At 58.5% G+C, this 27,565-nt stretch overlaps 1 protein-coding gene across 2 annotated transcripts in view; it reads right to left on the bottom strand.

The window, feature by feature from the left end:
* Positions 1 to 2,173: 2,173 nt before the first annotated feature.
* The window catches only part of SSH2 (slingshot protein phosphatase 2), a 177,491-nt gene continuing 152,099 nt past the window's right edge, over positions 2,174 to 27,565 (bottom strand). For both annotated transcript variants that reach the window (XM_075014051.1, XM_075014050.1), the window contains 9 exons: positions 26,413 to 26,478; positions 25,687 to 25,881; positions 23,971 to 24,064; positions 23,669 to 23,797; positions 20,635 to 20,681; positions 19,031 to 19,177; positions 16,156 to 16,356; positions 9,676 to 10,513; positions 2,174 to 7,923 (listed from right to left, as the gene is read on the bottom strand). In XM_075014051.1, coding sequence (XP_074870152.1) covers positions 5,980 to 7,923; positions 9,676 to 10,513; positions 16,156 to 16,356; positions 19,031 to 19,177; positions 20,635 to 20,681; positions 23,669 to 23,797; positions 23,971 to 24,064; positions 25,687 to 25,881; positions 26,413 to 26,478 — 3,661 coding nt within the window. In that variant the 3' untranslated portion in view covers positions 2,174 to 5,979. The remainder of the gene's footprint in view (positions 7,924 to 9,675; positions 10,514 to 16,155; positions 16,357 to 19,030; positions 19,178 to 20,634; positions 20,682 to 23,668; positions 23,798 to 23,970; positions 24,065 to 25,686; positions 25,882 to 26,412; positions 26,479 to 27,565) is intronic.

The raw sequence follows: 27,565 nt of genomic DNA, 5'->3' as shown, positions 1-27,565 counted from the left end.
TTATTACAAGACAGTAGGAAACTCAGGCAACCAAACCCACACAATAAAACCCTGACATGCCCCATTTTGTCACACCTGTACAGCTGCTTGGCCCATGGTGCCTGGCCCCACAGGCAGCACGCCAGGAACCCTCTGCCCAGGACTCACATGGCAGCTGGGGGTAGAGGGGGATGGAGAACAGCGGCTGTTTCTCACCTTCTGGGCAGACGGACACCATGCCCCTGCCCTAGCCCCTCTCACAGAGGGAACCACGAGCCAGCAGGCAGCCAGGGCCAGAGGGGCTGTGCCGGGGGAGATACTCACTCTGCAGGGAACAGGCTGGGAGAACCTGATCCAAGGAGTCACCCAAGCTGCCCCAGGGGAAGCCACAGCTAGGGCCCAGCTCCTGCAGCCCCTGGTGGAGAAGGAGGTGCCAACACTGTCCCTCCAAGTGAGCAGCTTGCCCATCTTGCCTCAAGATGGCCAGACCCCCCAGGCAGCAGGGCCAAGCCAGCATGGCCCCACTGCAAGGGGGAATTCTGCCAACCTCCCTCCTTAACCTGCTCACACTTGGCCCCTGCAGCCAGAGGTGAGACTCCAAGGCCCCCCAGCTGGGTCTCAACCCCCTGCAGCAGGACAAGAGCGGGGAGAATGCGGCCCAGCTTGGGACATGCCTCAGGGCAGGTGTAGACTGAGCACAGTCCAAGCCAGGAGCTGGATGTTGGGCTGCTGGAGGCTGGTACCTGTGGGCTCAGTCCAGCAGGCAGCTCACGCAGTGCAGCTGGCCAGCTGGGAACCTGGAGGGCAAAGCCAGCACCAGGTGGGTGCGCAGGCACACAGGAAAGGAGGGGATGGGTGGGGAAGGCTGCCCACCTTGGACATACTGGGGACGCCTTTTGCTGTGACCCAGCTGTCCAGGCCAGTCCCGCTTGTACTAGTCCAGATTGCACCAGGCCTGGCGAGCCCTCAGCTGCATAGCAGTGCTGCTCCAGCCCATTATCTAACCTCTGCCCTCCCACTCCCGCCAGCCCCACTGCTGCCTTTGGCTGAGTTGCAGCAGCTGGGCTCTCCTGGAGGCTTAGCTGAGCACCAGGGTGCACCAGCTGAGACAGGAACCTGACACCAGGCTGGATGGACTCCTTGGCCCTGCTGGGCAGAGAAGGCTGAGTGCCTCTCCCAGTTGAACAATGAGCATGTACCACAGCTGCCTTGTGCAGTTCTGCCGACTGCCCTTGTGCCCAGCTCAGTGCACTGTACAGACCTGGCCAGCCCCTCCCTGGCACACAGCTGGCTGCCCAGCGCGTCCAGGGATGGGAAAGTCACTGGCCTGTCTCCAGGCCCCAGGAAATTGTGGAAGGCCAGGGAGAGCTGGGGCAGGACACTGGGGCCAGCGGTGATGAGCTCCAGCAGCGGGTGCGCTGCATGCGGCTTCAGGCACCTCGGTTTGGGGCTGGCCTGAGAGTGGAGTGCTGCCTGCTGAGATTGCGGTATGAAGGACAGCGGTTCCTTGGGTGGCTCCCTGTGCACCAGCGACCCAACCTGCCCCGCTCAGCTCTCCGCCCCGGCGAGGCTCCCTGCTCGGGTGCCACGCTGCACTGTAGTGAGGGAAAGGGCATTTGGCTGGAACGGTTCCTGTGCTGCCTTCTCCCGGGCATCTCCCCATAGCCTGGCCAAGGGCACAGCCAGATGCCCCCGGGGCGGGATGCATGGCAGGGGGCCAGAGTCTCCTCTGTGGTGCTGGGTGATGGCCAAGGATTGTCCAGGAGGAGTAAATGCGCATCTCCAAAGCTCTGAACTGGGGCCTGCCCGTGCAGCCAGAAGGCGCTAGAGACCATCACCAGCAGCCTGACCTTGCACTTCCCTAAGGCGGAGCGCGATGACCCTGCCGTGGAGCCCCCCTCTCTTGCTGCCTTATACCAAGGCAGGATGCCTGCCTGGGAGACGTGCTGTAGCCAGCACAGTCACGGAAGCCCCACACAGGCACCCAGGGGTGCAGTTCCACCGGTGGGGCAGTCAGGAGGTGAGAGCAACCCAACCCTCTAGGCTGCTAGGGAGCAGGCCAGCTGTGGCCGTGTGTGGCAAATGGCAGCTGCTTGCTTGCGCTCACCATGCCGCAGCTGTTTGGGGGCCAGTGGTTCCCATGAGTGCCGCACAGGCCCCAGTGCCAGCCCTCCCCACCGGCCCACAAACGGAAGCAGCCACACCCGCTTCATTCGCAAAATAAAGATTTATTCGTGTCAGTAACAAGAACATTGAATTGCACCTCGGTGCACGAGTTCCCATTTCAACCGGCCACGTGCCTCGGCACGGATCTGGGACCACAGGAACTGCCCAGGAGAGGGGTCAAGGCAAAGCCCCCCGAACCCAGAACTCTGCTGCCGGGAGCCAGCCTGGCTGTCCATTTGGGAGCAGGAACAGTCCCTACAAACAAATGCACCTAAGACATTTGCAGAAAGAAAAACCGAAAGGCACCAGGCACCTGCCTCGGCGCCAAAGCAGGATCCAGGGTGCATAGGCCGTGTCACTCGGCAGCAGAGCTCAGCTGCTCTGGCCTCTGCCCCTGCCAGAGGTTACACCTCTGTGCTCATCCCATCTCCTGCCCCAGTGAGGCTCCCCACATTCAGGAAAGGTAGGTGGCATTCTTCTGAGCCAGTCACCCCACCTTCCGGGAACGCTACGGGGGGGTGTCACCCTCCCCCGACAGGCTGCACAACCCAAGCACCCTGGGATGACAGGAGAGGGCAGTCACTGCCCTAGGCGCATGCATGGGCATCATTCCCCAGCCTCGTCAGGTTCTAGTCTAGATCTGATCAGAGCTGCGTCTGGAAGGAAGCCTGAGGCAGCCTGGACCCGAACCCCACTTGGCTCCAATAAAGCAGGGACCCAGGCTCAGGCTGACCGCCAGGAGTCAGGCCAATGCCAGGACCTGGCCACCAGGGAGCCAATGGGCACATTCACACCATACATTTCCTGAGTGGCTGGAAGAGGCCATAGCGTAACGCCCGTTCATGTGCATGTGTGCGCTCCGGAAGGCCGACCACCACAGCACCTCAGGGCACGCCCCACACAAGAGGCAGTGGCCAGGACAGCCAGAGTTTGGGGGCAGTCGGGAATGACAGATGCTGGAGATGAGCAACGTACCCCCAGGCAAAGCACCCTTCAGTGAGCAAACCCTGCTCAGCTGGTCAGCGAGAATGGCCTGGGAATGCTGCTGCAGCCAGGACAGCACCTTGCCTCTCCTCACTTGCCAGGCCACGCACCCTCCAGCCTGAAGGCCCCACTCTAGAGCAGAGCTGGGCAAGAACAGGGGAGCAGGAATCTAGCTAGCCAGGAGTGCCAGCACCCCAGTGCTGCAGTGAGCACCCAGCTGAACACGGGGAAAGGAAGTGGAGTCCAGTGGTAAGGTCCCCCCACCCTCTGCTTTTCTTTAAGCACGCTAGTGGCACTGAAAATCTCCTGGGACTCTTCTCCCACCAGTGGTCTGGCGGCACATCCATTCCAGCAAATGCAGGCAACCCTGCGCCTGAGTTCACCCTTCCCCCATCACCCAGGGAAGGGCTGGGCAGCCCCGGGACTGCAGGTATTGGAGACCAGGGCTGTCGACTGTCTACCACCACCCAACCCCTGTGCTCTGCAAGAGGCATTTCCATGGAGAACTTCTGTCTGTTGGGGCATCTAGAACCACTTCTCCCGCAGCCCTGAGCACTGCCCCTTATGCAGCTCCAAAGCCAGCTGGAGCGGCCCCGGAGAGGCCATGGAGCTTTGCAGCTGCTGCATGAGAGCTGCTGGCACAGAAGGGTCCCCCTCCAGCCACCCACCACCCTTGGGGTTGGACTGGGAGTCCCAGTGAGAGCACCACGTGAACACACAACCTGCTCACAAGCAGCCTGGCAGGCCGCATTTCGCTCAAGATCATCTGGCCAGTTCGGTGAAGCCTGGAGCCACAGCCAATGGCAGGTGTGCAGGTGAGACATTAGCCTGAGGCCAGCTGCTGCCTTTGGGTCAGTTACAGAGCCAGGGGGATTCAGCTCCCAGCTGCCCAGCAGCAGAAGGGGCAGGAGACATGGACTAGCCTGTTCCAAGCAGCAGCTGCTGGGCACTGCATGAGCAGTGATGGAGAAGAAGAAACAAAGCTAAAGAGCCAGTCTAGAGTGAGTTGGCCTCAAACACGCCTCCCGCACACAAGAGGCTTTGCTGCTGCACACCTCAGGGACCTGCACTGTTGCTATCTAGGCACGGTGACAGCATTCTGCGCTCCCCCAGCCCATCGCTGCTGGTACGCGGGCAGCTCCCTGCGCAGAGCCGGCTGCTGGAGAATAGGGTGTGGCTCAGTCACTGCGGCACTCTGTCCCGCTTTCTGCGCCTTTCATCCCACCCCCAAACTGGCATCGCATGCGGGTTCCATCCCACCAGGCTGCCCGGGCAGAGCTCAGCCCAGCTCGCGGCCAGCAGCTGCGCACAGCAGACAGGAACGTGGCTAGTGATTTTGGGTCTGGCAGGGGCACAGCGCAGGGCTGGCAGGACCCCAGAACGCCCTGCCTTGCCAACGCGCCCTCAACTGGCACAGCTCCCTTCCTGCAGGCAGGAGAGCACTAGAGCTCCACTGTTCTAACTCTGCTACAGTGACACGCCACTGCCCCCCTCACCCCCGAGCCAGGCACAAAGGCTCTGCTGAGCACTGCCCTGTGCTCCTCCTGCACAGCCAGCTGAACCTCAGAGGGGCTTTGAAAGCCACGCCTGCCCAGCTGCCCTGGAAGGGGACAGATGTGCCAGCCACCCCCTCCTGCAGTAAGTCTTGCACGCCTTAGGGAGCAGGGGCGTATCATTTGGCAGAGCTGGCAACGGGGTCTCACCAGCTGAGAGGGAGGGCAGCTTACAGAGGGAAACCACTCAAGCCAATGAACACCACTGGGCTGGAGCTGGGTGGGTCTGTTTTCCAGTTTACAGAATGCAGCCTTGTCTGTTCACAAAACAATGCAAGAGCTAACAAAAATGATCCAGATAAATACGGTATGTACACAGCTGAGGGGAAGGGAATGGCCAGGCAATCAGTGCTCCAGGCTCTGCGTTGGCGCAGAAGGGAATCGGCCCCAGGGCTGGGGAGCCAGCTGCACGTGGGGAGAGGAGGGTAAGCAGCTGATATGGCCATTAGCTGGGAAGGCCCAGAGCAGAATTCAAGTAACGGAAGGGTTCAAACCCTACGGGATTGTCTGTTTCAAAAGAACACCCCTGGTTTGTCCCCCCAATTGGTGCTGCTAGAATGGGTCTCTCAGATCCTGCAGGTCCAAGGGATTTGGCAGCCCTGGGTGCAGAGCAGTGGAGAGGGGGGTTCTGGGATTGCTGGTTGAAGCGAACCAGTCTGGTCCCCATCTGCACCGTTCATGGTCAAGGCAGTGCATTTGGGGCGGGGAAGGCTCTTGGGTTTTCAATCACATCGGCACCACCCCCCGGAAACACACCATGCACCTTGGGGCAAGTCTTGAGCTTGGGCCGTGGTGCGACTTAGCGGCCTTTGGGCTCCAGGCACACGCCGACCCCAAGGTTTGCACTCAGGCAGTTTCAGGAGTGCTCAGCCTGGTTGTGCTGTTCCACTTAGCGCCACATTGGACCAAAGTCAGCCACAAACGAGTCTTGGCACAACCTTCCTTTTTACAGCAGGGTGCCTGCCCCCGTGTGTTCAGATTGACCCGTGACTCGGTCCCAGCCTAATCTGCCACGCCACAGCGCCAATTCCCAAGAGCAAGCGTCACTTACCAAAGGTGTTCTTTGAAAACAAAGAATAACTGAGGTTATTCGAGTTAAAAATAATTAAAACCCCAACGGCCTTGCAGCCGGCATCCCACCCACCACACACAACCCGCACCTGCCTGTGCCAGGAACAGTCAAACAACAAACCTATAAAATTAACAAATAAAGTGCATGTTCCGTACGTATTACACCTGCCGCAGAGCTGAACCTCCAGGGCTGGGCTAAGGAGGAGTCCCGGCGGAGGGCTCAGGATCACACGGTATTATAAAAGGGATTACTTGTCCGCTTTTTGTCATTGGGCTTTCTGAGTCTCCGCAGGGGGTGAGTCCTACCGTGCTGCTGTCTGGGCGTTCCAGCCAGCCTCAGAGCTGGGAGCGGAGGGCCTCGTACCAGAGGGCCTTCCGCAGACACTTTAGAACTAGTCAATCCAGGGGCTGTGCTGGGACATGAGCCCTGCGGAGCGGAGCCAAACTCTTTGGCATACTGCACTGGGGACCTCTCCACTGGCTGGCTCTGGGCAATGCACTCGGCTGTTTTAAGCTGCTCTACAAAATGCTTGGTGGGCTTTGGATCCTGGCCAGCAAGGGGAGAGGAGGCCCCTTCCGGGCTATGCTCCGGCACTGCCCCATGCTCGCCCTGGCTGGCGCTGGGGGAGGCGGGCAGCGAGTTAGGCTGGGTGGAGCTGGCAGTGGAAGAGCCCGAGTCCCTGTCCGAGAAGTCGCCTTGTGAGAGTTCCAGGCAGCCCAGCTTGGCTAAGGAGGCCGAGCGTTTCATCTGGGAGGGTGTGGTGAGTCCCGCTTGCCACACCCCGGCTTCAGGCTCCTTCACATGCTGCCTCACTGAGCTGGAAGGGTGCCACAGGTCCTGACTGCTGCAGCTGCTGGCACTTGGGAGGAAGGTCGTGTCCATGGCCTCAGGGCTGTCCTCATCACTCAGCTCCATCGCAGCTCCTCCAGTCGCCTCGCCCGGGAGATGCCCACGCCCCCAGGGGCTCTGCAGCACTGCTGGCTCATCCGTGCTTGTGCTGTGCTCTGTAACGCCCTCCAGGAGAACTGCCCGTGCGTGGCCAAGGGCATCCAGCGCTGCGGCAGGTGCGTGTGTTGCCTGCCCACGGAGCAACGAGGTATCTTGGTTAATCAGTGCAGCGTGGTGCTTTGCCTCAGGGCTGCCCACAGGGGAGCAGGCTCCTGGTGCCAAAGGGCCGAGCAGAGGCGGATGCAAAGACGCCATCTCAGTGCATGTTGAAGGGTTCAGATTCTCATCCACAGGCAGCAGTGCCCGAGGCCCCATCTCCGCGCTCTCCAGCGCGCCCTGCTTACAGCTGCCGTCAGGCTCCCGGAGCTCCAGTGCCGAGCCCATGTGGGGGTACTCAATAATTTCTATCCTCTTGGGGAGCTGACAGGGCACGGCTGGCTCCCTCGAGCCCTCCAACACCACCACCGTCCTGCACACGTCCTGCTCAGCACCAGCCACTGCCAGAGGAGACGCCACAGCAGGCCGCACAGGGCGTGGGTCAGGTGGCAGGGCCGGGGGGGCATCAGCAGGAGGTTCAGGGCCATGAGGCAATGCGCCTTCGGAGGCCAGGCTCTGGACCCTGGCCTTGGCGCTCTCGCTGCAGGCTGGGGACAGCTCCTCGCTCTTTGCCTTCAGTGCAAGCTCGGCAGCTGCGGAGTCATTCTTGGAGTTCTTGCGGGCAGGCAGCAGGCACGAGGGGGGAGCGTACTGGTGCTCTTGCTCCTGCCTCAAGCGTTCCTCAAATTCCAAGGTGGCCCGTCTAACGGACCCTGGACACCACTTTGAGCCAGAGTTTGGATGCAGCACGCCAGGCCCCTGCTGGTCTTCGGTGGAATCGCCACCTTCTAGCTCCGACATGGCCACGGATGGCTGCAAGGTGGGAGCACCTTCTTGGGCGGGTGTTGGAAGGTCTGCCCTTTCCTGGCGTGCAAGACAAGCTCCCTCCTTCTGCTCAGCCCTCGCAGGCTTGTGTTCCGGTGCCCAGACCATCTCTCCAGGCAGCTCGTGGACCGTACTCCTCTTTGGCACTTGGGGATGGTTGGCTGAGCCATCCATCTTCTGCTGGCACAGTCCGATGCCCTGGTTGATGGATTCGATTTCCGTTACGATTTCTTTCACAGAGATTGCATTTTCTGAGTGGGATTTCGTGAGAGGGTCCAGGCTCGGCAAGTCAGAGATCTCCTGAAAACAAGGGACACCGTTATTACCAAACACATAGCAACCTGGCTGACAAAACATCTGCCACTCTGGCTTATTTGGCAGTAAACACACCCCCAGCAGGGACAAGCACTTGGTGCTAACGTTGGGGAACAGGCTCTCACTCTGAGCAGGCAGACTGGGTGCGCTGGTCTCAGTTAAAACCTTCCAGCCAGGATCTGACCACCATCCCCCACTACACACCTGCCTTCAAAGGCATGTTAAGCTTGAGTCACTTAGACGTAAACAAGGCCAAGAGCAAGAGTTCTTGCCCTGTGCAGAACTGCAGCTTGCAAACAAAACTGACCCTGGATAGGTTCCGATCCAGCAGCCAGTAAACCCCTAATAAGGGCCATGCTCCAAGCCTAAATGGTCCACAATTCCCACTGGGGAGCCGCTTGGGATGGGAGCAGAGACAACTACTGCACTGTGTCTGCTGTGCCTTGCGGGTGCTGGATTAAAATCCTAGGAAGGACCACACTGTCTGAGACCAAGATGGAGAGAACGCGACCAGGGCTATGCTGAAAGTGAGCTTCCCAGGAAAAAGCACGTCCCCAAGTACCCGGCAGAACTGCCAGCCCGCTTGCTCTGGTGGGAGAGAGAATGAGGGCTGACCGGCACCACAGCCAGGCATGTGGACCCCTCACTTCCAGCCCAGCAGGCACAGGGAGCTACCAAGCTCATCTCCCAAGACACAGGGCTGCACCGCTGAGCGTCACGTTTCTCACACACGGACACCCAACCAAGACAAACTTAATGGACGTTAGCAGGGACTCCCCAAGCGGAAGGGGAGAATAAACCAGCGGCTGTAATACTCAGCTTTCAGCCCTTTGGGTAGAGTCAAGACTCCCTTGCACGTGAAGTGTCCTCTGGGCCACCCACCCATCCACCCCAACACTCTAAGGCCATGGGCTACCCTCGTGCCAGTACCTGCAGCCCAAGACATGAATACAGAGCTGTCTTCAGCACTGACTACGACCTACGACTCCAGGGGTGAGCACCAAGGCTGGACAGGGCAGCCAGCAGCACACACCTTCACTGACCACCAAGAGCAAGGGCTTTAGGGCTAATGGCCCCGGCTGCCCTTCACACTGTGCCTGGCACTGAGCCCTTTAGACCACCACCAAGTAGAGGGCACTGGCCTGCAATGCCCTGCAGCCCCCCACGGCTCGGCCCCTGCACAAGTGTCCTATGGTGCAGAGACGGTACCTTCGGGTTGCGAGGGAGGGTCATTACTCATGGCTAATAGCACCCTGCACCCAGCTCTGCCCAGGCCCTTCCGTTCTGACTGGCTGCTCCTCTGCCGCCAGCTATTCCAAGCCTTCGGACACCTTCACACAGCTCTGCAGGTGACAACCCAGCTCCTTCTGTGCTGTTCGGCGTTCTGGGCCCAGCAGAACTTCAACTCTGACCTGCAGCCGAAGCCTCTCCCCACTGCACTATCCCTCCCAGAGCCCCAGTGGCCCTGCACCCAAGAGCGCTGCCCATCGGGCCAGGCTGTTTGCTGTCTCTGCTGGGGATGCAGGGCTACGCTGGGTAGGAGCCCCCAGCTGGGTAGCTCAGGGCAGCTGCATGGCTGTCTCTTCGCTGCTCTTTCTGCACAGCTTTGCCTCTAAGAGTTCATCCATAAAACTGACCCATGAGCTGCAAGACCAGGATGGTTCCCATGGTCCCACTGCATTACGCAGGCAGCTGGAGCTGCCCCCCCAACAGCCCGACTGCAGCAAGCGCTTCTACCTTGGGCTGTTCCTCATCTGTGGAAGACTCGTCCAGTGCTGGAGGGCAAGTGCCCGCAGAGCTATTTCTCTGGGGGTCTCCAGCAGCCTCATCTGGCAACAGCTCTGGCACAGGCACCTTGGAAGCCACAGTCCTTCCGCCCCCCTGCTCCTCCGACCTGGAGTGGGAACAGGCACGAGAGCGGTTCTCCTGGGACAGTTCCACAAACTTCTCACGGGCGCTGAAGAAATCAATCCTGTCCGTGGCTTCAGGCTGGGAGTGGAGCTGTGGGCTTGGGGAATTCCGGCCGGGCGACCTGGAAGGGTCTTTTAAACAGGCAGTGAATTCCTCCATGGGCACCAAATGCACGTTCAGATCTGCTTCCAGGGCCTCTGTCTCCAGCTCGTCCATGGTCAGCTCAGGGAAGGCTGCGACCATCTCCAAAGGCTCATCAAGTTGCATCAAGGCCTCAGCCGAATGGCAGTTATCCAGGGGAAACGAAGACTCGGCCACGCAGCACCCGGCCGGGCACCCATTGACGTTCAGGTTCAGTTCATCCTCAATTTGCTCAGCATGGAAGTCTCTGGCCAGGAGCCCCACGTGGACCCTCCTGTTGCTGGCACACAGCTCCTCCACCCCATTGGTATCCTGCTGGAGCAGGCAGGCCACGTGCGGCCCCACCGCAAAGACTGGAGACACGGGCTGGTGGTTGTCATTCCCGGGGGCCTCGGCGAGCTGGTCCACGGAAGTGGCGAGCTCCTTCTTGTTCAGCTCCATCCCGGGCTTGCAGATGGGCTCGTGATGCTCCGAGAGGTCACTGTCCGAGTGCGACCGCCACAGCTTGTTGTGCCGCTGTTTGCTGTGGGAGAAGGGAAACCTGTCAGTACTGCGGCTTGCACAGGCTTACAGCACGAGCTGGGGCACAGGGGCTACCGCCATGGCAGCCTCTGGGCCACATTCAGCAGCAACACCCAGGGCCTTCAGTGACAGGGAGATCAAAAGGAGGTAAGAAAATGGCTCCACGAGGGCCTTAGGGGCCAAGCTGATGTGGGTGGCGCTGCTCCAGCATTCACGAGAGCAGCCTGCATGCCAGGGGGCAGGTGACAGGAGCACCCAAGGAACAGCTGCTAAGAGGAGGGGAGTCCAAAGCAGCCCCCTCCCCCCAAAGTCTGTGCTCCCCACCCACAAACACCCCCGGGGAGAACTCGGCCCAAGGCAGCGCATACAACTGGAGGCACTGCCGCTCCGCTCCCTGCGAGCCATTCACACATCCTCATCCCAGGGGTTTTGAACTGGCCCCACTGAAGCAGCTGCTGGATTCGGTCCCTTATCTGATCCAGAGATGGTGCAAGATGACACTCCATGAGGTAATGGTGGGTGTGGAGCAAAGCTGCCTGATCTCCAGGGCAAGGGCAGCTCCCACATGCGGAGCGCAGCCCGGTAAAGAACTGAGCAATGGAAACCAGAGAGCAGGAGGCGGGGTGGGGACATCCTGCATGGTTACAGGAGGCCAAAAATAGCCTTGTTTGCAGGCTGGCGGCCCAGGACAGCCACCCCTGTGGTGCTGGAAAACATCCTTGGGAGGGGCCCAGCAGTCGGTCACACGCTCGAGTTGCTGTCCCATCACCCGCACCTGTTCTGAGAACTGCCCTGCCGTGGCCCACGACGCCAGAGCGCAATCGGGTCAATGAACACACGCCGCCTGACCAGCCTGTTTCCAAGGCCATGCCCAGCCCAGCGCCTCAGATTTCCCCTCCCCTGCTCGCTGCACTTTCGCTGGCTCCCCCTAGGAGGAGGGCACGCACCACAAGAGCGCCAGCCAGCAAGGAAGGACGCTGCGGGCAGCAAGCCAAGCCTGCAGCTGACCTGGCAACTTGCCCCGCCAAGCACCTGCAGGGTGCTGAGATCCCTCCAGCGTGGTCTGTTTGCCCAGCACCGGTACCTGGGTTCGCCCAGCCAGCAGCATGGCACGAGCAAGGCTGCTCGCCACTCGGGCTGCCCTACAGCCCCGAAGGAAGGGCCTCAGTGCGGAGGCAGACTGCAGACCTGAACCCCGAGGCCAGGACAGGATCCCCTCCAGTGGTGGGGAGCCTATGCAGGGCCTGCTTAGGGCCCCAGTATGGCTACAGGCCCCGAGTGCCGGCTGGGAACTGACCTGACAAGGGTAAGGGGCACGTTCCCTGCCAACAGCTGGTAGCTGAAGGACGCAGTGCAGTGACTGCTGCTCCTGGCAGTCCCTCTCTATGCCTTTGGTTTTTGAAGGTTGCTGGGATCACCGTGTTCTGTGGGGGGCTCCCCCCAGCCTGCCTGTCCAGTGCCCCATGCCTGTACAATGGGGCTGAAAACCATTCCCTCCAGGGACGCTGTCTGCTAGCTGCAAACACAGCAGGGCCTGGGCTGTTTCCGGCTGTGCACCCACGTGCTGTCCAACGCCCTGCTGGTAACTACTCTTGCAGGCACAGGGGCAGAGCACACAGGCAGGGTGTGGCCCTGCCTCTCTGGGGACGAGGTTATGAACTTAGCAGGTGTTTTATTTTGAAATTCAAATCACCTGTTTGCGTGAGCAAACTGGCTTTGCCTAATGTTTTATCTGCCTCCAGCAGAGCCTGAGCCAGGGAAGAGCAACAACCAAGCCTGAGTTATTTCATCCTGTTAATTTTCAACCTTGGACTTCCCCACTGAGCAACTGTTAGGGCCACCAAGAGCAGGTTCAAAGACCCGAATGAGCTCATTTCTGTGAGCCAACAGGCCTTTGCTAAGACACCTGGAGCCCTGCTTTGGCTGTGCTTATCTTGGTTTGTCTGCTCTGTGCCACAGAAGCACCCGAGCACCCGGAAGCTTCAGCTGAGAAATCAACCTGTCAGCAGGGCCCTCTGGAGGGGGGATTTGCAGGAATGCTCCCACCCTCTTGCATAGCACCTCCAGCACACAGGGATTTCTGGAGACTCCAAGAGGCTATTCCTCTGTCTCTGGCGCTTACACTGCTCTCCCCCTTGGCCCAGAATCAGTGTGTTCCTCAGGCTTCAGTGGCTCCACCCTCAAAACCCCACGAGGCCGGGCACTGCGGTCACCCCCTCCGGACAGGTGGAGAACAGTGGCAGACACACTGAACTGCCAGGGTCAGACAAGAAGTCTTTAGCAGAGCAGGGAACTGACCTGGCACCTCTGGAGTCCCAGTCAGGGACCTGGAGCAGCCCTTCTGCAGCACTCTGCACTGAAAGCCAAGCCCCAAACGTAGAGTCCCACTGCAACGGCTGCTGCTGAGTCTGCCCTACCCATTGGCTGGTGGGTCGAGCTCTCAAAGCTGCTGGCACTGGGCACCATGCTGAGAATGCCCCTGGGCTCTCCCAGCATGCTGTGGAGGGCAGACTCGGGTACAAGGCAGGGGCAGACCTCAATGATTCTCACCAGCCCCCAGCATCCCTCTAACCTGCAGCACCAGGAGGAAAGGCCGCCAGCACTTCGAGCCATCACCCAAGGGGCTGGGACTGGGGTGTGTCAGGGTGCGGGGGGCAGGTCGAGCAGAGCAGGTGTCTGTTCACCCTTGGGTGGCCTCACTGGGACCAGCTGGGGAGGAAGTCACACAAGGCACAGCACAGCCCTGCCAGATACCGAGTGTGGGCTGCAGCAGCGTGATGCCCAGCCCTGCGAGGAGGGAGAGGAGAGTTTAAGGACAGCTCCGCAGGCACCGCGTTCACCACTGGAAAGTGACAGCCCACTTTCTGCACGGCAAGGGAACCAGACATCCAAGCCCACAGTCTGCCCATGAGCCCTGGGCACTGCCGCCCGAGCACAGGAGCACCAGTCTGCCTTCTGCCTGCCCCGGGTGAATACAGCCAGCAGGCCTGGGCGCCGCTAGTGAGGAGAGCCCAAAGCTGCCAGGGACGAGGGGGGAGAAGTCCCCTGCAGCTGCGACTGCTGATCCCAGTGAGAGCACCAGGTGCACAGGGGTTCTCCTTCTGCCCTACCCAGCGTGGCTCTTAGCTCACTTGCTGGCCTCATACGCTCACAGGCACAACACACGGCTGCGTCTTTGAAAGGCTTCACCAACAGCCTGGGTCCCATCACTGTGCTTGGGACTGCTCCAGAGTGGGCAGGAGCTTTGCAGTTGGATACTGCAGGAGTGAAGGCGGCATTCCCAGCATGGGTACAAATAAACCTTTCCCGGCTGCCAGGTCTAGCCCAGAGGGAGAAAAGAAGAAATCCAGAGCTCATCACACAGGGCTTTCCCTGACTGAACTGCCAGGGGTACTACAGGCTGAACCTCTCTAATCCAGCACCACCCGCAATCCGGCCTGATTTTAGTTACCCCATTTTCACTTAGCATGGGCATGGCCGAGTTTCCCCCAGAGTTTGTCTGCAGCCACCAGCCATGGCTCAGTGTTCTGTGCTGTAATTTAACCCTTGGTTGTCTTCCGCTGCTTACTGACTAATGTGCTGGACAACACTGACCTCCTGGCAAATTCCCTTGTTTGGCACGGTCAGGGCCCCAGAGTGCTGGATGAGAGAGGTTCAACCCGTAGTGGCTACTAGACAAACTCACTCACCTAGATCTGCAGAGGGTGTGAAGTACTAGCCACACCTCCAAGCCCGACTGGCTTGTAAAGCCTTCTGTTCACTCGCAGCCATGTGGCAAACCCCAGACGCACACAGGATGTCGCTGGGGCGTCTCGTTACAGTGGGACAAGTCAAGTATCTCACAGCTGGGGCTGCAGGTGCTTTGCTCTACCAATGCTACGCCCATTTCCCATCCCGCTTCACTGAGCTCTGCTCTGAGCTGCGCTGACAAGGGCTGGGAAAGCCAACGGGGCTTAGCAAAGGAGCTGCCCTTGGAGTTAACCTGCGCCCAATAAAAGCAGCCTTCGCACTGGGGGCCTGCATAGGAGCTGCCCTTGGTTTTATCCTGCCCCCAATAAAAGCAGCCTTCGCACTGGGGGCCTGCATAGGAGCTGCCCTTGGAGTTAACCTGCCCCCAGTAAAAGCAGCCTGTGCACTGGGGGCCTGCATAGGAGCTGCCCTTGGTTTTATCCTGCCCCCAATAAAAGCAGCCTTCGCACTGGGGGCCTGCATAGAAGCTGCAGTCGGCGGTCACCTGCCCTCTTCGCATCGCAGGACTGCATTGCCTAATGCTGCTGCCCGGCAGAGGGCAAAGTATCTTTTCCTTCCAGCAGGTCAAGTTAGGACATTGCTGAACGCATCCTTTATGGGGATGTCTGGGAAACATGCAATATTTATGTCTATTCACTAGGCAGCTGACGGGCCTCCTGTTACCTTACCTCCCAGCTGAGCTTAAAATACTGCCCAGAAATAAATATGCCATGTTCACGGTACAGAGGAACCCACCCTCCCACTGAGCCCAGCTCCCCTTCCTCGGCAAGAGAGCCTCCCAGCTGGGCCAGCTGTTCAGCAAGTGGGTTTCCAAAGGGGAACTGATACTGAGGTGAGGGCATGTGTCTGAGCTAGCTGCAGGGTGGACTGGCCTCCCCTTAGCGACACACTAGAACAAATGGAATCATTCGGTTCTGCTGGCTCCTCGCTCAGAGTTTGGAGTGGAGCGTTGGCCTAGGACACTGTTGGCTGAGAACCAGCAACGGACCGACGCTCCCCCTAGAACTCTGTGATGCCACTGGCTCCTCAGCTCTTTCTCTAACACTCCCAGCCCCCCAGGGAGCGCCAGGGGACAGACCCTGGCTCCCCGTGCAAATGGGGCACTCCTCCCCACCCTGCTCCTGCAGCAACTGTGAACGTGCCTGGGGATGAAGGGAAGCCTGGAATCACGCAGTGGAGCTCATCACTCAAGTGCCCTACACCTTATCTTGCACAGCAAATCGGGGCAGATTTTGGCACAGGGATTTTTGTATAAATTCGCAGACAGGACACAGGCAATAAACCACACAGAAGAAGCCCAAGCTGGGACCTCTGGCCGCCAGAGCCCAGCACAAGAGGAGGGAGGTGGGACAGGCAGCCCAAAAAGCGCAAGTCACCAAACCCATGACCCAACTGAATCTCCTTTATGCCCAGCAGTGAAGCCGTGGTAGAGGCAGTTTTGTGACACACATGCCAATCCTGGGTGAGCCAGCAACAGAAGCAGCCGCCTGCAAATCTGCTGGGTGGGACGTAGTCAGGCCAGGCTGAAACTGTCAACAGCCCTTGAAAAACCCGAGGGATAAACACAAACCAGAATTACACCCAGGCCCAAGCCAGCACACACGCACGTACAGGGCCGAGTACCTTCGACCACGAGGGCAGCCTGCGGGGCTGCCCCTGGTGTTGTATGGACAGGCAGGCTTCCGGAGGGTCAGAGGAGCTGCTCCGTGCTCAGCACGCTCCTCAGTGCTGCCTCCACACCAAAGGGAGCACAGGCTGGTGGGTTCAGAGCCCTCTTGGGCCCCTTTCACTGCACGGCTGGCTGGCGGGGGCAGCAATGAGTCCAGGTCTGGGGAACACAGGGCAGGAGACAGCAATTTGGGCTCAAACCCCTCCCCTGCCTCCCCCGCTCACCTGGCCAGCAGAATGCCCTGGTACTCCTCGAGCTGCCGCATGAAGCTGGGGTTGGGCTTGGTGACCGTGCGGCGCTCCTTCACGTAGTCGTACGCTCGGTCCAGGTTCCAGCCGTACTCCTTCATGGCGTACGCGATCACCGTGGAGGCAGACCGGCTGACACCCATCTTACAGTGCACAAGGCATTTAGAGCCGTTCTTCCTAGGGCGGGGCAGCGGGGAAGGAGAATTGAAAAGCTCCGACAGGCAGACGTGGTGCAGGGCACGCTACTCATTACTGCAGCCACAGGAACAGCTGCAGGTGCTTTCGCTGTCACTTTTTTAGCTCGATCGCTGACCACGTGTACACACAATCAGGTATCTAACTTATAGGCAAGTACCCCAAATGTGTAGCTTGGGTACAAACCGTGTGCACAAGTCCAGAACTCTGGAGATGTGGGGCCCTGGGCTGATAATGTGATCTCAAACATGGGCTGTAGCTAGCCACAACCTACAGCTGGGATCTACAAGGCTCTGTGCGTAGGCCAGCTCCTGACAGCCAAGCAGGCCTGGAGATGAGTGCCCACGCTGTGCACAGAGCTATACGTGTACGCGACCTGGAAGCGTGCACCAGCATCTCCTTTAGAGACAGCACAGCTGGGTAATGAGCACCCTCTACACACTTCTGAATGCCACGAACAAGCACGTGAGCACAGGCACAAGCAGAACCCAGACTGCCAGCCGCAGGCCTGGCACCGAGTGCATCTCAGCCTGCCCTTTGGCTGGCATCCTTCTGAGCACACTCCTTGACGTTCCAGGGCGGGCAGTGCACTGCAAGGCCCATATTCTGAACAGGAGAGGGCCTCCTAGCTGCTTTCTCTGTGCTCCGAGGTGGGCAGCACTCTGCCCATCTGCTTCGACAGACGAGTGAGGTCTGCAGGGAGCAGCACAACTCGCTCTTCGTACCCCAGCAGAGCTCCCTGTGGCAAATCACAGACGCCCCCTCTCTGTAGCTGTGTGACCCCAAGTGCAGGGTAAGTGAACCAGGGGCCACCCGGGAGTGCCCCGTCGGGTGTCAGCACTCAGGGTAGGAACCCTTTTCTCCTCCCTTCTGACCAGGCTGCATGGATCCCTACCTTGCACTGTGATAACCCCACAAGCCTGTCTGCCTATCGGGCTCCGCACAGCTCTCTCTCCCAGGGCTGCAAACAGACAGCGCATCGGCAGCTCTCAGACACTGCACAGCTTCTGCTAAACCCATTTGCCAAAAGATGCATTTTTAGGAGTAACACAACTGTTCTTGAAACCAGCAATTTAGAGACCAATTGTAGCACTTCATTTCTCCTCTGAGAAGAGTTTTTGAAAAGTAGATTATTTGCATTCTGCTTATTATTCTCCTCAGTTAAGACTAAACAAAAATTAAACTTGAGTTGAAATTAGACCATGGGTGTTTCTAGCAAGAGGGAGATGATGTAGCAGATTCTCTGGCCTCTTGCCACTGGATGCTTGTGTTCAAGTAAACGAGTGTGGTCTCATCATGACCTCCCTCAGAGCAGAAGAGCATCATGCATAAACCATGTCATGCCACTGCAAAGAGAGTTGTGGTTTTACAGAGGTGGCTCCCTCCCTGATCTGGAGACAAAAGCACACCTCTTTTACCCCAAAGGCAAGGCCAAAGTCGCACACAACTGTGCTAATGTCAGCCCTTCCTGGCACCAGTCCCTGAGGTGGAGGTTCTAGGAAAGCCAGGGGTGCGCTGGAGGCAAGGAGGGAGAGGCACACAATGGCTGAACGTATTCAACTGCCCCACACAAATGTCTAGCTTTGAACGTAGTGAACCCAGGGAGGGGAACAAATGCATGTCCTGAGAGGAGAGATTTCTCACAAGGACCAGGTTCCAACCTCACTGCTCCAAGGAGCACTATGTTCTAACAGATACAGCTATGGACGAGGCGAGCTAAATCTGAGGCATAAAGATTCCTTGGAGGAGCAGCCGTTGTGTCAGGTCAGCAGCTCCAGGAACATGGGGAAGACAGGCCAAAGCACGCAAAGGGGTGCTACAGGCAGTGGACGAAAACCCAGTCCAGCCCTGCTGGCTGTGCGTGCCATCTGCTTCTGGGGCCAATGCCCTCCCAGCTCAAGATGGCTGCTGGACTTATGGAAAGCCAAGAGCAGGACCTGTGGGGGCAACCCAATGACCGCCAGCTCCCAGACTAGTGCTGGGGTTTCCACAGGAGGCCTACCAAGCACCTCTTTGCACTCAGGGGTGAGGGTTTTATTCAGAGCAATGTTGGCCTACTATGCATGCAGGGAACAATGCACACACTGTTCTCATCTCACACCATTACGCTGCCACCCTCTGCTCGTTTTCCTGCTGCCTCATCCCCCTCAAACAGCTCTTGCACTCGGCACTCTTGTCTTGCCCACACGTCGACGTTGGAACAGGGACTCTCCAGCTCCTTTTGTTACCTGTCCGCCTGGTGCCTAGCACAATGGAAGGCCTGTCTGAGCTTCCTCGATGGTCTCACAGCACAATGCCCGCCAGCGCTGCTGTGGCCTGACAGGTAACCCCACTCTCCTCTGGCATGAGCAGCTGTGTTTGCCTGGGTCTGTGCCCTGGGGCATTTCACAGACATTCAGCGCATCGGCTGGTGCTCGATTTCTGCAGCCCTGGAAGCAGCTCTACGGCATGACTACAGTGCAACTGAGGGGATGACCCCAGAGCAGTGATTTCCTTCCCGCTGCCATGTGCCACCCCTCACTCAGACAGACAGTAAAGCTGGCTACACGCAGCAAGTGCAGGAGCTGAGAACATGACTGCTTCCACCCTGACAAAGGTAGCTGGGAGGACTGAAGGGTCCGAGGGCCCCACCCGTGGTCAGCGGACGCAGACTTACTTGGCTTTGGAGATGAACTTGTAGGTGTCATTCCAATATGCCAGCAGGTCCGTGGCCTCCTCGTCGTACACCCGGATATTATGGTACTCAAAGACCCCGGGGAAGAAGTTGTCTATCTCTCGAGTGACATTCAGTATGTACCGCACCCTGTGAGGGAGAAGAGGGCGGGTCAGATTGCCTCTGCCAGGGAATGGCCGATCTGGTGGCCAGATTTCACAGATGGGAAGAGATCGATGGCAACCCAGGCTAAGGATCTGCTGTGAGATTTCTGACCTAGACTCTGTGGAAGGGGCTTTGTCTGCTGTGAATGGGCACCAAAGCAGGACTGACCAGCCTGCCCATTTGGCCAGCTTTGCACTACACTGTGGGGCCAGGTGCTACAATCCAGCTTCAGCTCGTCCTTCTGGCTGGAAACCAGTGCCCTGGGAGATACACAACCACCGTCCCAAGTGAACCAGGTACCAGTAGCAATAGGAAGACTAGGGTGTAAGGGCATCAGCCGGAATAGCTGTGCTTTCAACAACTCGGGACCCCTCTCCTCTAGGGCTGAGCGGGTGTAGCTGCTGAGATTCACTCTAGGTCCTTCACTTCAAGCCAAGACCCCAGACTACGCTCTGAATTACGGCCATAGCAAGGCATTGCCTTGATCCGACCCTCCCACGTTCTCCTGCTGTCTGCAAGCCAGCGAAACCAGAAGGGTGCTGGCAGCGCATGGGGCAGGGCGGTTCTCTTCCAAGCTGAGGGAAGCACAGGAACAGCATGCTGGTCAGAGCGTGGCCACCTGGGGACAGTGTCTGAATGTGGCAGGCCACCATACACAGGTCAGCCTTTGGCCTTCCTCCCCAAGGAGCTCAAACCACCATCTCCCATGGCCCTGGCCCCAGTGCTGGACAGCCAGGGTGGGAAGAGAAAGCTCCTCCAACAGCCCCAGGTCGCAGGCAGCACAGCCACAGCACCCTCAGGCTCCAGGCCCAGGGATGTGGGGACTGGGTGGTGCAGGCTAAGAGCGGGTGGGGGGCGCTCAGGACTGAGGCACGACCCACTCCAGATGAGGAGATGCTGCTGCAGCTATCGAGCTGAGCTGGCCCTGCTCCTACCTCACCATGCGAAGGCACAGGGACTAACCCAGGCGGAGCTGGCCTGGGGTTTCCAGGTGATGAGTGCAACAAATCCACCAGCGATTGACGTCGCCTGCAGATGGGCCCTGGCTGCCAGCCACAAGCCTTCCAGCCATGATGGAAGACATGTTACGCCCTGGAGCACAAGGTGCTCAGGCTGCTGCTTGAGGCGGTGCCAGCCCTGGCAGCACAGCATGTGAGCCTAAAGGAGGGCCTCCCAGACAGCTGGTGGGCTAAGGACTGGCAGGGCTTGGCTACCACTGTGGTGTGACCCTGAGCTGCTGCACTTGCTGAACCCAGTTCACGGCAACAGCCTTTTCCGTCCGCCTTCGCCTGGGGGCTCGCTGTTACCATGCCAGGTCTGCCAGCCCTCAGTTAGGGCTCAGGAGCGGCAGGCACAGGGCAGAAGTTTGGTTGTGCATGACCTAGGTAAGGCAAGCAGTTCCCTCCATGCAGGGGCCTGCTACACAGCTCAGAGCTGCTTACCCTCTGTTCTGTAAATCTTCCAAGTTGGAGGCATTCCACTCAGACCCCTGTGCAAAACACAAAAAGGAGCATCAGCAGGCGTGAAGTGCCGTGTACACCACCCAGAGGGAGGCCCTGTGAGCTGGGGTGAGCTGCAGGGAGCCAGCGAGCTGTGCAGGGGTGTAGCTGGGGGGCCAAGCCAGTGCTGTAAACCGAGAGGTGGTTAAAATACAGGTGGCAAAAGTCACAAAGAGTGTGTGCGTCTCAAAGTGCAGCCACTTATCTCACTTCACGATCGGCTCCAACCGGTATCAACAGGAAGCCCTGCAAGGCAGAGCCAGGTAGAGCACACGACAGCTTCCGGCAAGCCACTGAGAAACCAAGCTCAGAATATAAGGACAGGCCCCCGCCGCAGCAGAGAAGCCACAGCATGTGCGCAGGTGTGAAGACCAGAAAGCCCCCCTCTCGCCACGGGGTTACACAAGGACGGGGCATTTTCCTCTTGCTGGCATGTGCAGAGCAGCAGGCCAGGGCAGTGTGTTTTCGCCCCACAGTCTAACCAGCTTCTTTCTGCAGCCTCCCAGGACCAACCCCGGCCACTGTGCAAGCGCTGCTGCTGCCCGGGGATGGGGCTGGAGGCCTCCTTAGGAGCCAGCTGGCGGGAGGAGCAAAGGGAGGATGACACCTCAACTGCCTGCTTCCCCGAGGGAGATGATGAGCCACTTCCCCAGAAGCCCAGGCTCTCTGCACCCTGCGGGAAGAGCAGCACGGCCCGGCCCCCTCCAGCAGGGGTGGCTGTGTGTGAAGGGACAGACATCTGTCTGGTGCAAGCAAACCGTGGCGCAAGCAGCCTGCACAGTGTAGGCTGAACTGTAACCTGCCCTGGATGGGCAAAGTGCTCAGGCAGCACCTGGAGCTGCCCACTCGAGACAGGTCAGTTGGGCCCACATCCAGCCAGGGTAGGAACTCAGACACGCACGGACGCGTGCAGCCAAACCCCCTCCCAGCACACCCCAGGCTGGTGCGCTGCCCTGGGATGCTCTCTGCCATGGGGGGGTCGACTCGTCAGGCTCTCTGTGCGCCAGGGAGAAACCCTTGCGACATAGTTGGTACACAGCAGTTCTGCTGGTTCTCTGCCTGCCCTGGCACCAGGGAGAATGCCAACACCATCGCTCAGGGCCAGGGCCCGGCTGGCGCTGAGATGACAAGCTTCTCCTTACTGCTCTGGTGCCAGGGATAAAACTAGCAGGGCCTGGGCTGACTCCAGGGAGCTGCTGCCCCCTGCAATGAGTCTGACTCCAGAAAGCCATGGCTTGTGACTCAAGAAAGCAGCCAGCCCACGTGCTCTCTGCTCTGTCCTGCCCAAGCCCTCGCACTAGCTAGGGCAGGCTCATGCACCTCCCAAGCGTGGGAGCCACATCTCCCCTGGTTTGCCTCTCTTAGTGCAACTGCTGGTGTGTGGCTCTCAGAGTTCCTTCCTCCTGCCAACAGTGGGCACTCAGAGGGCTGCCTCCGCACCAGGGAAGAAACAGCTAGGGAGATGCACCAGCCTGCTAGAGAGTCCCCTGCACTGACTGTGCTCAGGAAGAAAGGACCCTGCTAGCTGGGCCCAATGGTGACATTCTTTGCCACAGAGCCCTGCTGCGCAGACACCATTGCTGTGCCTCCACGTTGGTGGCTGTGGGCCATAGTGGACCCCAGGTGGGAGCTGCCTGGGCTTGCTCAAACCCACAGCGCTCAGCGGCAAGGCTCAGCTGCAAACAACGTCTGACGAGGCATGTGCCAGGTTCTCCCTCACACCGCAGAAGGGGCTGGGGGTGAACCGCACCAGGTACACGCCCATGCTCACTTACATCTGACTAAGCTGATGAGCTCAGCGGAACATCTCACTGCAAACTGCCTGGGCAGAGCAAACAACAAGCCTGAGATCCCTCTGCTGCTTAACTATCCCCCCACCCGCCCATTTCTCGGGAACACTCACATTTAGGCACACCCTTCCCTCCAGAGCTGCTGAAAGGAGCAAGCTTCCGAAGAGGGGAGAGACCCCGGCCTCCTTACTCTGGACGGGTGGCTTGTTCAAGGAGTGGCAGCTCTGTTTACAAAGGAGCAGACTTCTCATGCTAAGTCCATGAGGCCTTCCCTTGGGGCTGGGAAACCAACGGAGTGCTGACTCGCCAGGGGAGGTGCGCCAAACAGGCAGGCCCCGTCAGCGCTGAAAGGCAGCTAAGCAAGTGAAATGTTAAAAGGCAAAATGTTCACATGGCCTGAAGCAGGTAATCTGTAGGGTTGTGTTCCCGGCTGAGGAACCAGTTCAAAGATCGCTGCCGGTACGGGAAGTGTAATCCCCCTGAGACGTACACAACCCTCCTTTGCACGGGCTCCAGTTGGCTTTGTCACAGCTGTGTCCTCCCGTGAGGAGGTTCATCCAGCGACCTCAGACACAGGCTCTCCTATGGGAAGAGACCGGGACTAGGGATTTGGCAGTTACATGCGAGTGACGACGGCTCTGCAGGGGAGTGAACTCGGGCCTGAGCGTGGAAATACAGAGCTAAGACTTGCTTCCCATGCCATGAGCGTTCCCTGTAAGCTGGGTGCTTGGGCAGCTGTCCAAGAGAGTCAAGCGCCACCCAGCTGATAAGCAGAGCGCCCGCAGCTGGCACCGTGTGTTTCTGCTGGAGGCGCACATCTGCACAGGCCTTGGTGCAGAGAACAAGATTTCCTTCGCCCACAGACGGAAAAGATGAGAGGAACCCCTGCTCATCACTAGGGCCTGGAAGCTCTTGAAAGGAGCAGCAGCAAGGATGGATTTATCGTGCTGGGTTCAGCAGGCCCAAGACACCAGCCAGCTCTCAGCCAAAAGGACCCTGCCTTGCACATCAGCTGAACGCACAAGCCCTAGGAGCCACTACTCTTCCCCAATGTCTGTGCAAAGTAACACAGCCATCAGCCCGGTTGCGGGAAGAGGCTTTATTTGCATTTTCAGGTCTGTGCTCAGGCACACCGAGATCTGATTATCAACTGATACCACCATGCAGGGCATGGCCTTCTAGCTTACCAGAAAGACATGGTCAAATATCTGCGTGGGGCTGTCCATCTGTCCAAGGATCACGATCATTTCATTGTCAATGAACTCCTTGAACTCCCGCAGGTTGCACACCATCTGCATCTCCAGCTCCGTGCGGATCTGGGGAGAGAAGAGTAGAGCTGTACGAATTCTCTTTCCATTGCTTGGGGTGAACAACAGGATGCTGCTCGCATCACGCAGGGCCCTTGGTGATCTCTCCAGCCCCGCCATATCACCCACAGCCTTCTCCCTTGCACAGCTCCAGCATGGGCAAGGGCAGGTGCTCTGCTCACCTCTTTGGACGTGATGTTCTCCAAGTCTTTCTGCATCATGATCTCCCTTAGCTTGGTTTTAATTAACCGCTCTGTGCGTTCACGCTCCGTGGGGCTAGGAGAAGGAAGCAACAGCCCCTTAGTACCAGTTGGGATAAGGTGGATTCACAGTGGTTTTTAATGGGTGAATGATGCTAGGCAGATACACCTAGGATGAGACATCTCTTTATCAGTGCTGAGAAAACCCCACTGTGAGGAATCTAACGCTTTCCCTCAGGCCCCCTACGAGTCAGATCAGGGTCCCAGCCCAGCATGGAGTGGAACAGAAGCGTCACTGAATGTATCCAGGACTTTTGCCCATAAAAACCTCTCTATATTTTTCAGCTGCTAGTCAGCATATTGCACCCCACGGCCCTCACTTGTCTCTTAGCTTCTCTCCCTTACCTTTCTTGGAAAGGTGACAGCTCCCCACCTCCTTATATGGAGGCCGAGGGCAGCTACGCCTGCATGCCTTCCACCAGCCACCACTGCCTGGAGCCTTATCGCTCGGTGCAAAAATAGCTTTGCTAATCACCAAGGACAGCGGAGTTGTACTGCAGCTCCAGTGCACTGAGCTGGCTCGCCTCGCTGCTGGGGTGGGGTTCCAGCAGTAACACCTCACACCTATTCTAGACATCCACAATGCTGCCAAGACAGCAAACGCATGGAGGCTTCTACTTATTGAGCTGCCAGAGTTCTTGGCCAGCTGGTAGCTTGCGAGAAAAGAATTACAGAAATACCAGCCCTTTTAATCACAGAGCCCTGCCTGGGACTCCAGGGCTGCCAGCCGAAGATCTGCAGTGGAGGAAGTGGGACTTCTTCTAAAAATGAATAAATCACGACAGACTAGGAAGATGGCAGCCTGCCAGAGTCGAGCAGCCTACCTTCTGGTTTGTTAAACACTGTCAGGTGTGAAAACTCACTGGTGGTTGAAATGCCCCGCCTGATGATTCATTCATGGCTCTGATAAGCCCTGAGCCCTGCCTACTGCACCCACCCCTCTGGGAAGGGACCATTAGGGCAGTAATGGCAAAAAGGAGCAGCCCCCATTATCCTTGGGGCGAGCGTGAGAATTCTGCCCTCAGCTTTGCAGGGAGGAGCCCGCGAGGTGATACCACTGCACTCTGGCTGCAAGGAGAGGCTATGGGCTACACGCTTATGGACAACAGGTCGGGAGCTATTCCTAAGTGTGCAGCTTGCAAACTCAGCCCTGCTGAGCTCACCCACTGCCAGCAGGGCCATCTCAGTCGCTATCCTGCTGTGCGCCACCAGGCAGTGTCTTCGCACCCGCTGCTCGAGTCTCTACCCTATGCTTACTCCCGAGAGGTGCTGACCGGACCAGCTCCTGGGCCAAGCAGCACCAACCACGTAAGACCCCAGTTAATTATTCACCAGCAACACACCCCTGCAAGCTCCCAAGCTGATCTAGGGACAAGGCAGACAAACTGCTGGGTTCTGCTCTCGGCTCTGCCACCGATTCCCTCTGCAGCCTTGAGCAAGTCACTTTCAAAGGGGACAGCACCAAGGGCTGTACAGAGCCCTGCAAGTGCATGGTGAGTGCTGAGAATCAGCACCAAGGAGAATGCTACCCGGTCTCCACTGGCTAGTCTCCCAGCCTGCACTCGGGACTAGGCCTGAAGGGAGGTTTCGGGCTGCTCCGGCACAGCCCCTCTGCCCAGCAGAGCCAGGCTCACTCACACATCTGTGAAGAGGGCTGGGGAGTCAGGCCGATGCGACTGCACGTCCTGCATGGCATTCCACTCATTGACGGACGACTGGTCGGAGTTGATGTGGCTCTCGTAGTAGCTGACCCAGGTGAGGAAGAGACTCCCAGGGTAGTAGTTGTGACTTCGGGCCACCTCACAGGCCTTGTGCAAACTTTGCAGGGCAGACCTGGAAAGAAGCCCCTCCACATCAGCATCTCCCAAGTCCCCAGTCCCGTTCGCTGCGGCTGGGCTGGGCTGGGCTGGGCTGGGCCAGGCCACAGGCCCTGCAGCGTGGCAAGACCCACCTCCCACAGCCGCCTGGAAAGGTCACAGCTGAACACCGTGTCCAAATGTAGCGTTTGCTCAAGCCTGCGTTTGAGGGAAAAGGCAGCTCGCTCTTGGCGTGCCCTTCGCCAGCCCTGGGAATCACTCTGAAACCTGGGCTTCAGAGAGCCGCCTCAGCCCCACGCACGTGGCAACATGCCCCTCAGCAGGAGGGACGAGCATGTGGATGTTGCAGGCGCATCACCATTACCACCAACAGCAGTTATTGTGCTCGTGTAGCACACTCCCTGCGTGTCAGAGCCGGGCGCGGAGACCACAGGCCTGGGTCACGCAGGAGCCCAGCGAGCGAGAGCAGCCCCTGCTGTGTGAAAGCAGGGGCATCTAACATGCCTGGGGGAAAGGAGCACTGGGACAGATTATGGCAAGTTCTTACCACATTGCCTGAACGGACACCGGCTTGAACACGTGCACCCTGTTGTCAGTTGAGACGCTGAACCCACTGGGGAAAGAAAAGACATGGCCCCGTTAAAAAGGAGACACTTATCACAGTCTCTGCTCAGCCACTCACTGGTAATTTGTAACTCGCTGGACAGCAGAGGGATAAGCCCAGGCCCAGGTCTGGCTGGCCGGTTTCAGCTAGAGGGCTGATGTTATAGCAGGAGACAACACTGGGCAGGCTCATTTTCAGTGGCTGCTGACCGTGACGAAGCAAAGGCACTCGTCAGCCACAGAAGTGGCAGTGTCAGGGTGAGCAGCTAACCCTGGCCACATTCAAGCTCCAAGCCAGAACCGGGGAGGACAGCACCGTTGAGTGGGCCCAAGAGAGGCGACAAAGCAAACGTCACACTCTGCAGCTGGTGCCACAAGAGTTTACACTCCAGGGGGACATCTGGCAATGCAGACGTCACGCTCGTATTCACACAGGCAGAACGTGCTTGTCCCTACAGGTGCTTTGCAACAACACCTGACAATTCCTTTCAAACAGCCGTCACCCGTCTCCTCCCCACATACACAGAGCGATGGCTTCGTAACACCTGTGTACGTGTGCACAGGTGTAAGCTGCTGCTTGACGGCATGTTTGTTTTAGAGATGGGGCAAGGCAATGGGTTCTTCTCTCCCAGGCTCCTGTGATCTGAAGGACAGCCCGAGCAGCCCTTACTGGCAGTAACTTGAATGTAATTCCATACAGCGAGAAAATGATCAGGGGCTGGCATCCTGCGGCTCCAGAGCCGCATGCAAAGGAGTCATTTGCAGCTCTGCATGTTGTCGCCACTGACTCCGCTGCAGCTCCCTGCCCTGCTGCCACTGAAACAGTAGAACTAAATTGAATTGCTTTAATGGCTGGCAGGGCGGTGGGAGGGATCCAGCTGTTAAACCAACTGAATTTAGGTCTGTTTTTCAGTGGCGGCGGCAGGGCAGGGAACCGCAAAGAGCCCTTCACTCACAAAGTAGCTGGCATGTACGCAATGGGGACAGGGCAAAGGGAACCAAAGGCTATCTGGAAGGGGAGCCAGATGGGTCTGTCCGCATCCTTGCCATTCATTGGCTGCGGATGGCCTCTAGCATTGCCATAGGGCAGCCAATGA

The sequence above is a fragment of the Carettochelys insculpta genome, chromosome 19 (genome assembly GCF_033958435.1).
Source record: "Carettochelys insculpta isolate YL-2023 chromosome 19, ASM3395843v1, whole genome shotgun sequence".
NCBI lineage: Eukaryota > Metazoa > Chordata > Testudines > Carettochelyidae > Carettochelys > Carettochelys insculpta.
Note: the sequence above shows the minus strand (reverse complement) of the source record. Positions and strands in the feature narration are given on the sequence as shown.